Source organism: Artibeus jamaicensis, unplaced genomic scaffold (genome assembly GCF_021234435.1).
Source record: "Artibeus jamaicensis isolate MK-2021 breed Jamaican fruit bat unplaced genomic scaffold, CSHL_Jam_final scaffold_833, whole genome shotgun sequence".
Lineage (NCBI taxonomy): Eukaryota > Metazoa > Chordata > Mammalia > Chiroptera > Phyllostomidae > Artibeus > Artibeus jamaicensis.
In genome coordinates, this window is record NW_026522056.1 from 21,094,244 (window position 1) to 21,108,536 (window position 14,293).

At 41.4% G+C, this 14,293-nt stretch overlaps 1 protein-coding gene across 3 annotated transcripts in view; it reads left to right on the forward strand.

Annotated features, from left to right (window-relative positions):
- The window catches only part of FAT1 (FAT atypical cadherin 1), a 124,826-nt gene that overhangs the window by 71,015 nt on the left and 39,518 nt on the right, over window positions 1–14,293 (forward strand). For all 3 annotated transcript variants that reach the window (XM_037128745.2, XM_037128743.2, XM_037128746.2), the window contains exons 4-7: window positions 6,490–6,551; window positions 9,528–9,857; window positions 10,146–10,356; window positions 12,545–12,684. In XM_037128745.2, the coding sequence (XP_036984640.2) occupies window positions 6,490–6,551; window positions 9,528–9,857; window positions 10,146–10,356; window positions 12,545–12,684 (743 nt within the window). The remainder of the gene's footprint in view (window positions 1–6,489; window positions 6,552–9,527; window positions 9,858–10,145; window positions 10,357–12,544; window positions 12,685–14,293) is intronic.

Below are 14,293 nucleotides of genomic sequence, written 5' to 3' on the forward strand. Positions count from 1 at the left end.
CATTGTAGCTGCATTACAGACATAAAAGGCATAGCCAGAGCCAGGTCCCCGAACCACACGATTAGTGTTGCCTAAACAGTGGACTAGGAGAGAATAGTTTCAAACTCATCTCTCCCTTTTAGGTGTAAGGGCTTGCTTCCTTAAGTACATTGTGTGTTTTTGAGGACAAGAGCCTTGTCTTAAGCTCTTATATGTATGGCTCACAGTGAAATATGTGGGGGAAACATTTAGAAAAATAAGTTAAATAACTTAAGATAGACTGAACAAGTGGGTGACTTTGAGCTAGTGATACCTATGATGTCATTACTGCATATCACCATACATTCCATTAATAACTTTGTAAAAGTCATTAGCAAGAGGTCATCAGAAAGCAAAAAGTATAAACTGGTAGATAATGATTTTTCAAAAGTCACTGTGAAATGCAGAGGCTCTTGATTTTTAGGCGTCAGATAAAGCTGTAAACTAACAATAAACCCAGTATCATTTATTTGTTTGTTTACTTTTGTCCTCACTGGAGGACATTTTTTTATTGCTTCTTTAGAGAGAGAGGGAGATGGAGGGAGAGGGAGAGAGAGAGAGAAAGACATTGACGTGAGAGAGAAACAAAGATCAGTTGCCCCCATACGCACCCCAACCGGGGATCAAACTTGCAACCTGAGTATGTGCCCTGACTGGGAATCAAACCTACAAACCTTCGGTTCATGGGATGGCACTCCAAGCAACTGAGCCACCCAGCTGGTTTCTTTATTGCCAGCTGAGCCCCGGGAAGTGGAGACTAGTAACAGGGAGAGTTAGTCATGGAGCAGGGTCAGCACCGTCAAAATCATGGGAATGTTTGCTTTTTTTTGCATTTAGATTCAGATTTAGATTTAAGACGTGTGTACATAATTTGGATTTTGATAAAGAAAGTTGCTGTTATTGCTTCACATTTTAACCACAGAGAAAGATTTTGAATGTTGTAGATGTTAAAGTTGTTGGTGTAATTGGAAATTGGAGCCTGTGAAAGAGCCGAGATGATTCGTGGCTATTTAAATTATCTAAATTAATTAAAAAGCTCAGTCTTTAGTCACACTAGACACATGTCAAGTGCTGAGGCTACCGTCTCGGACAGTGCAGTTGTAGATCATTTCTGTCCTCACAGAAAGTGCTACCGGTCGTGCTCTTCTGGAAGCGTGGTTGCTGCTGTTTGTGCATTATTGCAGAGCAAGGGGTTAGAGCAAAATAATCAGAGTCATAAGAAATGTTATCAATTAGGTGAGCAGAACTTTTTCTTCCCTAATCTTTTCACCTTCCTCCACTCATTCTCAAGTCCAGTAATTGGAAAATGGTTGCAAGTATTTTTTCCTCCAGAGCCAGGACCTTCTCTTCTACAGTTTTGGTTCTCAGGAAACTCCTCCCACTTGCTCTCTCACTGCGGTTGGACTTGATCGAGGTTAGAAACCCTTTTTTTCCTTCTCTGGCTGCCACCGAGTTGCATCTGCAGGGCTGGTGCTTCCTTTCTATAGACCAGGAGCCTTCAGTCCCTCCCTGCATCTCCCATCTATCCCATGAACTCCAGACTCTGATGCTTTGGATTAAAGGAGATGATCCTTTAATCATCTAACCTAAAGGTAGGGCACAAGTAGGTTTACAGTTGTTTGTATGAAAAATAATACATTCATTAGTAAATAATACAAGAGTAAGCTCTGCTTTGCATACTCACAACTAAAAACCTACTTCTGCCCTGCCTTGTATTTAAAGCTCATATCACAATACCTTGGCTTTTTAGAAAGCCAGTAACAAGCAGAGATGAGGGTATTTTATGTATTTGCTAGCTTGTGCTTAATAGCAAACCATCCCAAAACTCCATGGCTTAAAAGTTCTGCTGGGCAGTTCTAGTCTTGTCCAGGCTTAGCTGAGCTCTCTTGCAGGTGGTCACTTGGCCCTGGTTGGCTAGAGGCTGGCTGGTCCTGGGTGGCCTCATTTGCATAGAGGGTAGGTGATTGGTTATCTATGAGAACAACAGGGTTGACTAGACCAGAGGTCTCATCACCCAAGTTCAAACTTGCTTGGAATACAGAGCCCTCAGCAAGAGCCCTTGCTTTCTTTCCCCCGTTTTCTGTATGTGCCCTGTGCTCTTGGCTGTCTTACTGTTTCGCAAATGCAGTCTTTGCCTTCCACCCTTCATCTTTGTTTCTTAAACACTCTGACAATAAGACTCTGTCTTAATCATCTACATTCTTAGTGGACAGAACAAAGTAGCTGAATGCATACATCAGGGTAGCTTCAGTGATGGGGACCGTCTCAGATTATCTTTACTTTCTAATCCTTTAATGCTGACTTGCACCTGCATTCCACCTCGTGAAATACATTTGATCTCTTAAACGTTGAGCAGTCTGGAGATGGTTTTGGGTATTGATTGGTAAGAAATATCCAAGAATAAAATTTTCTAGTGCAGCAATTACAGTTAATCTGCCATTCTCTCTCTTTCTTAAACAAAGTCTTCTCTAAAGTAGCACAGAAAGGCTAAGAGTATTTTGTAATGATGTTTATAAAGCATAGGAAAATTTGGTTTCCTAGTTTTACCCACATTCGTGGGGTAAATTTGAACTGCTCATTGGTGAGAAGATACAGATCTATTCTCTCGGCCCACCTACATTTATAATACGACTGGTCTACAGAATAGTATGTTTTTCTAGGCCAAAGAGAGAGAGTGTTGTCTTTTCATATCTATTTTTAATTTAACAGCGCTTCGCAGAAAAGGCTAAAATGAACGCCAGCACTTGTGTGTGCATTTTCCTGCTTTCGCCCACATGATCTCCTTTTCCAACTTGCGTTTATGGACCTGTTAAGTGAATAATGATTAACTATCGCCATTTTTTCCTCCTTACGTGTTATATAAGTCACAGTTCAGAGTTTATGGAGTGTTGAAATACCATAATGCAATAAATTATACGGTGTGGTATGATGGGAGAAAAACAATAACAGAAAAAACACTCTCGTCTGGGCCTCAGGAAAACTAAATCCTGGTCCTGGTGATAATGACTTACTGGTGACCTTGGAGCAATTTAATTTCTCTTTGACTCAGATACCTGGGCATCTCAAAGGTTTCTCTACAGTTTGGAAATATTGTACTGTTTTTATTAAGTATACGTCTTAGGCTGGGGTTTAGTAATAAACATTATAGGTGAGCACACATATTTAAAATGGAAGAAATGAATGCCATTTTTTTTTTGCTATTTAACACCTACAAGGTTAACAGCGTATACCAGATACATAGAAAGGTATACACCAGGTTCGTTTTTGAAATAGGTGTTTACCACACCGGCAAGGAGGCAGGATTAGTAGGATTATGCAGGTGAAAATAAGTGTGAAATGAATATTGAATTCTACAGCTAAACTGGTGCAGCTGGAGCGTGGGATATTTGGATAGCGTTTCCTGACGGTGAGCACCCAGTGTGGCAGACTGCTGTCGGGTCAAGTGTACCTCTGAAGAGGCCCCACTGTCTGCCTAGTATTTTCCTGCTTCATGAGGAAGCTTTGCTTTCTCTTTGGGGTCCATTTCGTATGAAATCCAGGAAGCACCGATTTCCCACTTCCCTGGGTGTTTACCCCTTCCTGCCACCCCGCTGGCTGCACAGTCTCTCCCCTGGGGATGGCGTTAGGACTAAGAAAGCCCTGGCACACTCTGATAGGACTCCTGCTGGCAGGAGGCCGTGAACCTAGAAAGAAAGGACTTGCAGTCTGTCCGAGCCATCTTACAAGTTCATGAATTGTCTGACGTGTCATTTAAATGTCAGTGGCCACGTGAGTCCAGTGGCTGCTGTGTGGGTTCTCCCAGGCCCAGATCTGTTCCTCACGTTCGCCGTCACTCGCTGCACCAGCTCTGGGTCGGCGTGCTAGACTGACCCCTCCTTGTGAAAGAAACAGCTTCGCTCGTCTACGTCCTGCCTGGCTGGCTCCCAGTTTTCTGAGTACTTGCAGGAGGGGGTTTTCCTCTTTAAAACTCTCCTGGGGCACATGGTTCTGTTCCAGCTGTTGCTTCACAGGCTTCTTTTGTGGCTTTCTAAATACCGATGTCCCTTACTTGAATAAGACTGGCCCACTGTTTACTTTTCAGTAGGCCCACTGTCACTCTCTTTGTGCTGCATACGGTCTTCTGTATTTGTGGTGTAACCAGATCCGTTCGTCTGCTTCCCACTAGTCCCCTGCACTCCACATCTGTGCCTCTAAATGTCACCTAGTCTACCTGTCCCAGTGCCTGGCAGATCTTGTTTGTCAGTACGGGTTAAATGGCTCTCTTTTAGCTCACGTATGTAGAAGCTAGAAATTTGTATCATTAGTCCCAAGTTCAGTGTAGTTTATGCGTCTCTCTTACTCTAAACCATATTTTAAATTCTGCACTTTTGTAGTTGTAAGAAATGTATGTGCTTCCACACTTAAGCATCTTTGAGATGTCGGAGATACAACAGTGGAACCAAGATTGACACGGGAGACAGCCTCTGTCCGCGTGGGCCCTGCAGTGTAGGAAGAAAGGCATTTCAGTGGGAGACCGCAGCACTGCGGGCCAGGCTGTGACAGAGCAGATGGAAGAGCTTGGAGAACCCAGCCATGGCCCCCGTCCACCCTCCCACCCCGCCAGGCCCGTGGGAGGCCTCAGGAACGGTGCCTGAGCTGAGAGGTGAAGGAGCAGCGGATGGGAGCAGCTAGGCTACAGTGAGTGACAAAGGAACAGGAGGATTCGGTGCATTGGACTGTAATTAAGGTTCCGTTGAGCTCGGAGGAGAGTTCGTTGGAAGCGGAGAGAACACACCGGTGATGCCAAAACCTCAGAGGTGGCCAGGTCTGCCGTCCACACTCTTTCAGTTGGTAGCAGGGATGTAGGTACATCTGATTAGCAGTCTGCTATGTTGTCAGTAAACTGGGAAGTGGGAGATTTTACTTGCTAACAGACATTATTCGGTGCGGAAATCTATTGCTAACGGATAATCGTGCAGTGAATGGTTATCCTCTGCAGAAGCAGAGTATCATTTTGCTGAGAACATGCAAGCTCATGCCCCTTGTGAAGTTACCGTCAATAACAACTTTTTGGTGGGCATTTTAGGACACTTAGATGGGACCAGTCATGGTGACTTCCTGTCGTTCTTGAACTACTTAACACCAAGAACAGGAGAGGTGGGAAACTTTGGGTAGGAAAAAAAGAAATTAACTTTAAAAGGTTTTTAACTAATGCAGATGAAGCCAATGCCAAAGCCACATTTTCACACTGGAAGCATTGTGAAGCATTCTCCTTGGACCTCTTTAATCTGTAGGTATGTTTAGGGACAAGCCTCAGGTGCTAACTTACACAATAGTCTTGTTGTCCCAATTAGAGCACTGCCTCCCTGAAGTGTGGGGAAGGCAATGTTGATTTGAATTCTTAGTGACTAACAAAAGAAAACACCTCAAATCACATGCAAATGCAAATCTTTCATTTACAAATTTAGGGAAGTGGTTTTCAAATAGCCTTTAATGAGTAGTTTTGTGAAATTAGGACAACAGAGAAAATGAATCAGAGCAATAAAGTCTGTTCTTAAATATTTTTTGAAGTATTGGAAGTATTTACTTGCCGGGAAAACCACAGGAAACTGGGCAGGAGACAGGTGAGTCCTAGCAGTTGAATTGGCACCGGAGGCTGTACCTGACCTTCCACTCAGCACGCGCCTGTCCCTGATCAATAACACGGGCTGCGTGCTGAGGGTATTCTAGTGGTGGGGGGCTTTGGTTTGCTTGTGTTTGCTTGTGTTCTTTTGAAGCATGAGAATATATCTAATCGATTTTAGTGATCTTCTAGGTTCCAACGTATGTCGACAGTTTAGTAGGCAGTTGCCATTGCTCTGGAGAGAGACAGAAATTAGAGACTGGTTTGGTGGGAAAATCAAAGACATAAAGGGGTTACTTTGAGGATCATTAATTTTCTTCCTCTATTGGAAATCAAATGATTGTTGTTTGGGAAGCATTACCTGGAAAATAACATTTCTTTTTATACCAGTTCTTCATTTTCGAGAGTAGATGTTTCGAATGTAATGAAGCATGGTCCACATTTTGTTTTCCAATGGCCCTTTTCACTAGAGTTACAGAAGTTACGTCTGCCAGTTCTTAATTGTCTCTGCCAGCAGTTAAAGGAGTTATGGGTCACGTTGAAATCCCGGGTGATTGCATCTCATGTTCCAAAAATCTCTTCTGAAAAAATGCACGTTGAAACTGCTAAACCAGAAAATGTAACTGATTTGAGTTTTTCACATTTCTTAATACTTCCACCATGGCTCTGTTGTGTCTAAGAATTCTTAAAAAGAGAATGTGTAAAGTATGTTAAACAAAATAAAATAATTAACTGTTCTTGTATTGATCATGTTTTCCCTTGAGAATAAACGAGATACTTGCTCAGACTTCACATACGAAGGAGTGCAGTCATGTGAGGTGTGACGGTTTATTTCGTTGTAAGGGCTAATGAACTGTTGTCCTTCGTAGGTCTCATCACAACGACATCAAGGAAACTAGATCGAGAGCAGCAAGACGAACACATATTAGAAGTAAGCATGTCTGTTTTTAATAATACAGTTATAAATATCATGGGAAAACAATCTTGTTGATGTTAACTAGTATTTATAGCTGTTAATAGTTTGCTATATTAACTTCCTGTCATTGATAAAAGGGAAAATAAAATATCGTTGACTATATTTTATGTCCCCTTTATTTCCCTTTCTGTCCCAGGATACAAGCCCACACTGTCCTAAGTTCCATTATAATTTTTGTACTTCATACATGCACACACAGAGAGTGAACAAAACTGAAAACAGTTACTGAATTTTATTTTCATTTACATGAGCGAATTTCGTATACCTTCTATGTCTTTTCCTCAGTGTTACACTTTTCAGATATATGCATATGAATAGATCTCATTCAACTTTTGAAACTGTAGTGTGTCCCCCCTTTTTTTTTTGCTTTAACCAATTGGATTGTTTATGAAATTTAAATGGAATTACATAAAGCTTATGCTTTAAAAAATTTCTAAAATAAAAACAGATTGAAAGTCTGACGCGCTTTTCTAAGATGTGCCTTCCAATGAGTGTCTGGTCCCCACGGTGTGTTTAAAGTGCCTCGCCTCCAGCCCTTGGCAGGAGAAAGTCAGCTTGTCTTTTGCTGCCTGTCCTGTTCTGGTGGGCAGTGAATACACTGCGGGGACAGGGACCACCGCCGGTGGAGGAGGAAGGCGGGTTTTGTAAACGCACTGTTGCCCGCAGACCTGGGTGAGGAGAGAGAAGGCGGCCCTGGGAGAGGGAGCCCAGCAGAACAACCCTATCGCCTCTGTTTGTGATTCTCTGTCACATGTTAGAGGCCAGCGTTGAGTATTAGCCCCAGACCTGGAAAAGACCAAGTGTTTTTTTTTTTATTGAGGATTTTCTGGACAGCTCTTGCATTCTCTTCAGTATGTGTCATTGAAAAAATTCTAAATGGTGATTTTTTTAAGCTCTCTTTTTGTATCTTGTTGTTCATAATTCCGCTTGCTTACTTTCATTTCATGCTTAGTCAAAATTTTCTGTTTTCAGTAAAACATTTCATTTTATAGCCCTCTCTCTATATACACACTACATATGTGTGTATCAATATCTTGTCTAGAAAAGGTGGTTTCACAGCCCCAATTACAATTAGTAATTTCTCCATGTGTTACCTCTGTTTAGTCATGGGTTGTCCAGTTCTCTTGAATTTATTTTTTGTGTGTGATAGAACAGAGTTTCCCATTTTTATTCAGTCACTAGTGTGATTGACAGAGGGGCGAATCTGGTTTCTGAAGAAGGTAACCGGGTGGCAGGTCACCCAGGGCAGCAGGCCCCACACTGGCACCCGGTCCCAGTTCCCTGCCCAGCCAGTCACATGCCTGTCACTAGAGGCCCTTGTCTCAGTGAATGTCAAGGCCGGATGGGAACAGGCCTAAGGTGCTTCTAAGACTTTGAGGATACTGTTAAACACATTGATGGGAAATAAGACTTTATAATAGTATGATTTCATATCTTGTGCATGTCTCTGTAATCCTTTTGTGTGGTACTCGTATTGCAGGCCAATTCTGGCTTTGATTGGCAGCCTGAAAGAAGGAAGTTTTTTTCAGTTACATGTTAAAAACTGCGTTACTGATTCAAAGCTTAGGAACAATTTGGTGGTGAATACTATGAAGCCTAGTACTTGCTTGTATTTCTCTTTAATTTTTCTTTTTTCCCAAATATCATGTGAAAACTGATCAAAAGGACATGTTTTGAGGCATCAAAATTACAATGGCAATTTTCATATTGTTTCATTTGGAGAATTTGGGAAGGTGGATCATGTGCGTGAAGCAAAGCAACTACTTTACTTCGACACTCTGACAAGTTCCATCAGGATGCATGCACACTTTTGTGAATAGTAGGAGTCACACCTGCCTAGCTCCCAAAAAGAAAGCACTTCCCTGGGAACCTCCAGTCCACTTTAGTTTTGAGCATTTCATTAATTAATTTTGGAGGCTGTGGGTGAGGGGAGAATAAATATATTACTAAAGTCATTACTTTTAGTCTACACACTGATGTAAACATGAACTTCTGATTTCAGGGTGAAATGGTTTCTTCTATATCTAGAAGCAGGCCTGGTGCATCTTCAAGAATCCCTGATTTTTATTTTTATTCATCAACTTATTGCATGTTAGAATAAAAGTTACTTTGTATTTCTTTTACTGAAAATTTTATTTTATAAGTTGGTATTAAATTTAACTGTGTATGTCTACCCTACTAAATATGGGAAACTTCTGTGCAAGAGCCAAACAAAATAAAATGATTACAAGTATTAAAAGGTGCGCTGTTTACCATATGTATAAAGATTCTATTTACTTATTTTTAGAGAGAAGGGAAAAGAGGTCGAGAAACATTGTTGCCTCTCTCACACTCTCAACCAGGGACCCGGCCTGCAACCCAGGAATGTGCCCTAACTGGGAATCAAACCTGTGACCTATAAGTTCTCAGGCCGGCACTTGATCTACTGAGCCACACCAGCCAGGGCTGTTTACTATATATTTTCAGTTTATGATTTAGCTTATTTTATTGATGAAGCTTAAAAACGATAGTTTTTTCATGTACTCTGTAGAGATTTTAAGTATACGGAGTGTGTATATTTTTAAGAGGACTCTAGATATTTAAAACAAAGTCTTCATGTATCACTCTTCTTGGACTTAAAAACAGTAAGGTTTTGGTACCTTGAGATTTTGGTGACGGTCACTTATGGGAATGGCAGTATAAGCACAAGAGGTGGTGAGGCGGGTCAGGGCTACCAGGGAGTCCTTTCTTAGCTCTTGCCCTTCCCCATGTTCCTGTCTGAAAAAGAGGAGGCTGTTCTGCCCCCTCGAGGGGCACTTGTCACGGTGAGAGGGGGTGGTCGGTGTGAACTGTGGACGTTTCTGCAGGTGCTGATTATCGTCAGGATGGAGACACTGACTTTTCACAGTGGATTTTAAGATTATTTGTTGATCTGTTACCCTTAAAAAACAGGTCACCGTGACAGACAATGGGAGCCCCCCCAAATCAACCATTGCAAGAGTAATTGTGAAAATCCTTGATGAAAATGACAACAAACCTCAGTTCCTGCAAAAGTTCTACAAAATCAGACTCCCGGAGCGGGAGAAACCAGAACGGGAGCGAACCGCCAAGCGCGAGCCTATATATCGGGTCATCGCCACGGACAAAGATGAAGGTCCCAATGCCGAGATCTCCTACAGCATCGAGGAGGGAAACGAGCATGGCCGGTTCTTTATTGAGCCCAAAACTGGACTGGTTTCATCCAAGAAGTTTTCTGGAGCCGGAGAATATGACATTCTTTCCGTGAGTTAAGGTCAAGTCTTTCTCTGTTCAGCAAACAGCCTCAGTGTCTGAGAGTGTCTGCCACTGTGAAGTAGGGGTTTGTTTTGCTCTTCTCAGCTGTCACTCCAGTTACTGTTTGTTGAGTGTGGCATGAAGAGGTCACTCTTTCCATCAATCACGTGGGATATAGAAATACGGGTGTTAAATGTTTGAAGTGGGTTTAGTTGAAGACCAAACCAATCCATGCTTTGGTTATGGGATGTTACTCCTACTAAGTTGCTGTTTTCACCCCCCGCCCCTTTTTTATAGATTAAGGCAGTTGATAACGGTCGCCCCCAAAAGTGGTCAACCACTCGGCTCCACATTGAGTGGATCTCCAAACCCAAACCGCCCCCGGAGCCCATCTCCTTCGAGGAGTCGTTTTTTACCTTCACTGTCATGGAGAGCGACCCGGTGGCTCACATGATTGGAGTGATATCCGTGGAACCGCCCAGCACGCCGCTTTGGTTTGACATCACTGGTGAGTGTCCCCTATGGCTGTCCCTGTCCTTGCGCAGGCCACACCGAGGAGACCCTGTTCGCGCTTCCTGGTTTTCGTTCGTGTCTCAGAATGAACAGTGGGAAGTGAGAACAGTCTGTTTTAATTTGCAGTGTTTTGATTGCGAAATTTATCACAATATCCAAACATGTATTAAACTCGTTTAAAATAGGTGCTCTCTGTGTGTACCACCTCAATATAAAAATAGGATTTTTTAAAGTACACCAAGGAGCTACAGAGAAATCTAAAGGTATTGGCCCCAAAATACAGCTGTTTAATTTTTCCTTAAATTTTTTTCTTGATACGTAGCATGTGGCCCATTACTATTTTCAGTGAATGTGATTTAAAAGTTTAAAATACATGTGCCTGTGTGATTGTCGCACATCAGTATTTATAAGGAATAAGCTTAAAATTTTTAATTTCATAACTTAAAACCAATAGTGCCAACCATGACTTTGTAAGTTTTATGTATCTCATTTTTAGTAGAAAGCTGGGTTCACTGGATTAAGTTACCCTGTGATAAAAAATGGACGCCCAAGCCAGTTTTTTGGTCACTTAATTTAGCTTACACTTAGAATGTTGTACCCTATTCCAACATACCTAAAGAAGTTTGCATTAGAATTCTACACTTTAGGGGTTTTTTTATTGTTTCTTCACACTGTGTTAATTATAAGGATATTTAAAATCAAAAGCCTGTATTGTGACTCATCTCTAGTTAGAGCTTCATATATATCCTTTTCCCTCGTCTACCCCTGAGCCATGGCCCCGAAATGCTATTGCGGCGACTTGAGCTGGTAGGACACAGGCTGAGGCACTACAGGGTATGGGTGGTATGGGCTTTTCCCCTTGAACTTTCATACTAGGCAGGCTGTTTTCATCATTTTGGTCAGTGTATGACATTGTGGATGCCTTCAACACCTGCGAAACCGTTACAGGTTAGTGTTAAAGGAAAAACAATGAGACCATTTTCATAGTTAACCACAGACAAAATGGTTTATTTGCTGCCTGTTAATTCCCATCGAATTTCCACAGGAGCAAGCTGCTCCCGTGTAGCGTTGAACGTTGCCGTGTGAGGCCGCCGCCTTTGGAACTGGTCTGATTGATGGCTCTTCCTTGTTCTGTGCTTTCTTCCATGCTCGCTTGCTTCTTTTTGGCTGTGCCAGGAGACACACTTGCTAGAGAAGTGTTTCACATCTTTCAGATGACTTGTGACCTGAACTGTACAGCAGAAGGTATCTGCTGAGATCACATAATTTGCCTCAGATTATGAGATCTAAAAGACAAGCATCCGTTTTTAGAACTTTTTTATTTCCAGTGACTACCTTCCCTTGCATTTTCTCTTCGTCTTGTGCACGTGGTCACCCATTTTCATTGCAAACATCCTGACTTCTCATCCATCCCTAGATCTTCCGTTTGAACTGAAGATTCTGTTGTGTGTGTGTGTTGTTTTGCTTTTTGGTGAGATTTAGTAATATAACCTCATTATCACGTCAAGACGTTTTCATTCTGTCTCATTGATGTATCTCAAGTTCAGTGGATTTGAAAAGAGTTTTATATAGAATATAATTAATTCGGCAATTCCTTTGGATAATGTAAACAGCATAGAAACTTTCCCTTCGTTATGCTTTGTTGGACAACAATGGAAAGAATTTCGAATAGTTTATAAGAGTCATGACTAACTCTTATTAACTAGCACTATTTCTTCTGAGTTTAACATTTATTTTTAATAGTTATTAGGGCAATATGCCCAAAGTGCAACAATTCCTTTCAAATCAGTAAACTTTTAAATGGCCAACCTTGATCACTAAATGATCTCTTCTATAGCTCCTAAGATATAAGTTAGATGTTGAGGACTCCTAAAAAAACAAATCAACAGAAATTTGTTGGCAATATCAGCAATGCTTTTCTCTTTTCAGAGTTGCTTCCTTTCACCTGGTTGCTCCTTGACAGTTAGGTCTCCACTTTGTGTTACTGAAAGTGATGTCTTTCTCATTGCCCCTCTTCCTTTGTCTTTCAAAATGAAGGCTCCTTGAAATCACCTTGATCGGTATTGATCAATATATCAGAAAAATATTTTTACTCCATTAACAGTTAGAAAACTACAAAATAATGGACAGCTTTACATCCTGTTACCTGTTTTTACTTTCTCATTTGCCCTCATTTAAACCAGGTGGCAATTATGACAGTCACTTTGATGTGGACAAGGGCACCGGGACGATCATTGTTGCCAAACCTCTAGATGCAGAACAGAAATCAAACTACAACCTCACGGTCGAGGCTACAGATGGAACCAACACGATACACACCCAGGTGAGTGAAGTGCGAGGGGCACGTTTTGTCGGAGGAGGTCATGACACCTTGGGGACTTTGGGGTCCACAGGTAGTTCCTGAGGTTCTCAAATCCAAAGTTACTATGATGACATAGTCAGTGCCCAATATATGCACACCAAATATTTTTATTTCAGGGAAAGAAAATATGCCGCAAATCCTGATTTAGGCTTTGCATGTAATTAACCAGTTTCGAAAATTTTGAAAGACAAAAAAAGCACGTTATTTCACAAGATCTTTTCATTTTTTTTTTTACTCCTTTTCAACTGTGTTAGTATAAAGTGTGTTCCTGTTGAGGATGAATTAATTGTCCGAGTCATTTTCATTGAAGCTGGTTAAAGCTGTGGCTACCTTCACTAGGACTGTGTAAACTCACTGATAACATTGTCCCAATAGTAGTTCCTTTGCCATCTTTATTTGTTCCTGATGATGAATAGGTGCCAGATACTGGGATTTCAAATAGAAATGTCAAAGCTCTGCAAATTAAATTAAAATTCTGTTCTGTCTTATGAATTCTCTTTGATTTCTCCGTGTGGGCCATTTTGAGAATTTGTTGAATACTTGCCAGGTGCCGGGTATTGTTCTGGAAGCTGAATAGTAGGAGACAGAACCCTCCCCTCCTGGAGCTTACATCAGGAGGGTGGACGCCAAAGGCTTGTGGACCACCTGCTGTGTCCAAAAAGCAAAAGGAAGAAGTTCAGTGTTAGAAGACAGAATGCTTCCGAAGCCCCAACTTTTTACATTTAAACTATTTTAAATCTTACATGAGCCAGATCATCTGCTAAATCATTTAACCGAAGAATAAAAATTATGGCGTATGATGCCTCTTCAACTAAAAATGAGTAGATAACTTAAAGCCACTTATGAAAAGGTTTATTCCTCTTTCCAAATGCTTGTAATGGTGAGTCTATTTAAAATAGATATATGGACCGTGCTTTGGTGTCATTTTGAACTTGTCAGGTAAAAATTCTAGTGCCGTATTAAAATTTCAGTTTCGTCGTAATCGTTCTCAATGTAGAAGTTAGACTGCAGAGCCCAAAAATGAGAATAATAAAACTTCAAGAATTATAATAAATTCAACAGGAAAATTCTGAAAGGTGTAAAGACTGTAACTGTATGTGGACCAGTTCAAATAATGAACTCACCAGAAATGTGGCAAAGGGAACTTAATAAGCAGCATGGCGCATCCATTCTCATTACCGAAGACGGCGTGTCTGTCTCCCCGTAGCCTTTGTCCCTCATTATGTAAGTGAGTGGTTAACATGCTCCTTTCCCAGTATTGTAGCTTCACTCTGTTCGGTTTAGCAGCTTAGTATGAAATATGGTATAGATTGACTAGAATTTCTCTAAGACCCAGGAAATATATTCTAGTCTTTTCTCCGGAATACAGAATATCTTAAGTTCAGTCCTTCATTTAGGCTTCGGTAATGGGTCTTGAGGTCCATTTTACCCCTCTTACCCCATTTTAAGAGGGTCCAGATCCAGGGAGAGGTGGTCAGCGTATCAGAGAATGTTACAGAGCCTGGGCCGACCTGATAGGGCCCTAGAAATGACCTCTAGAGCTATCCCTTCCAGATCATCATTGAATTTT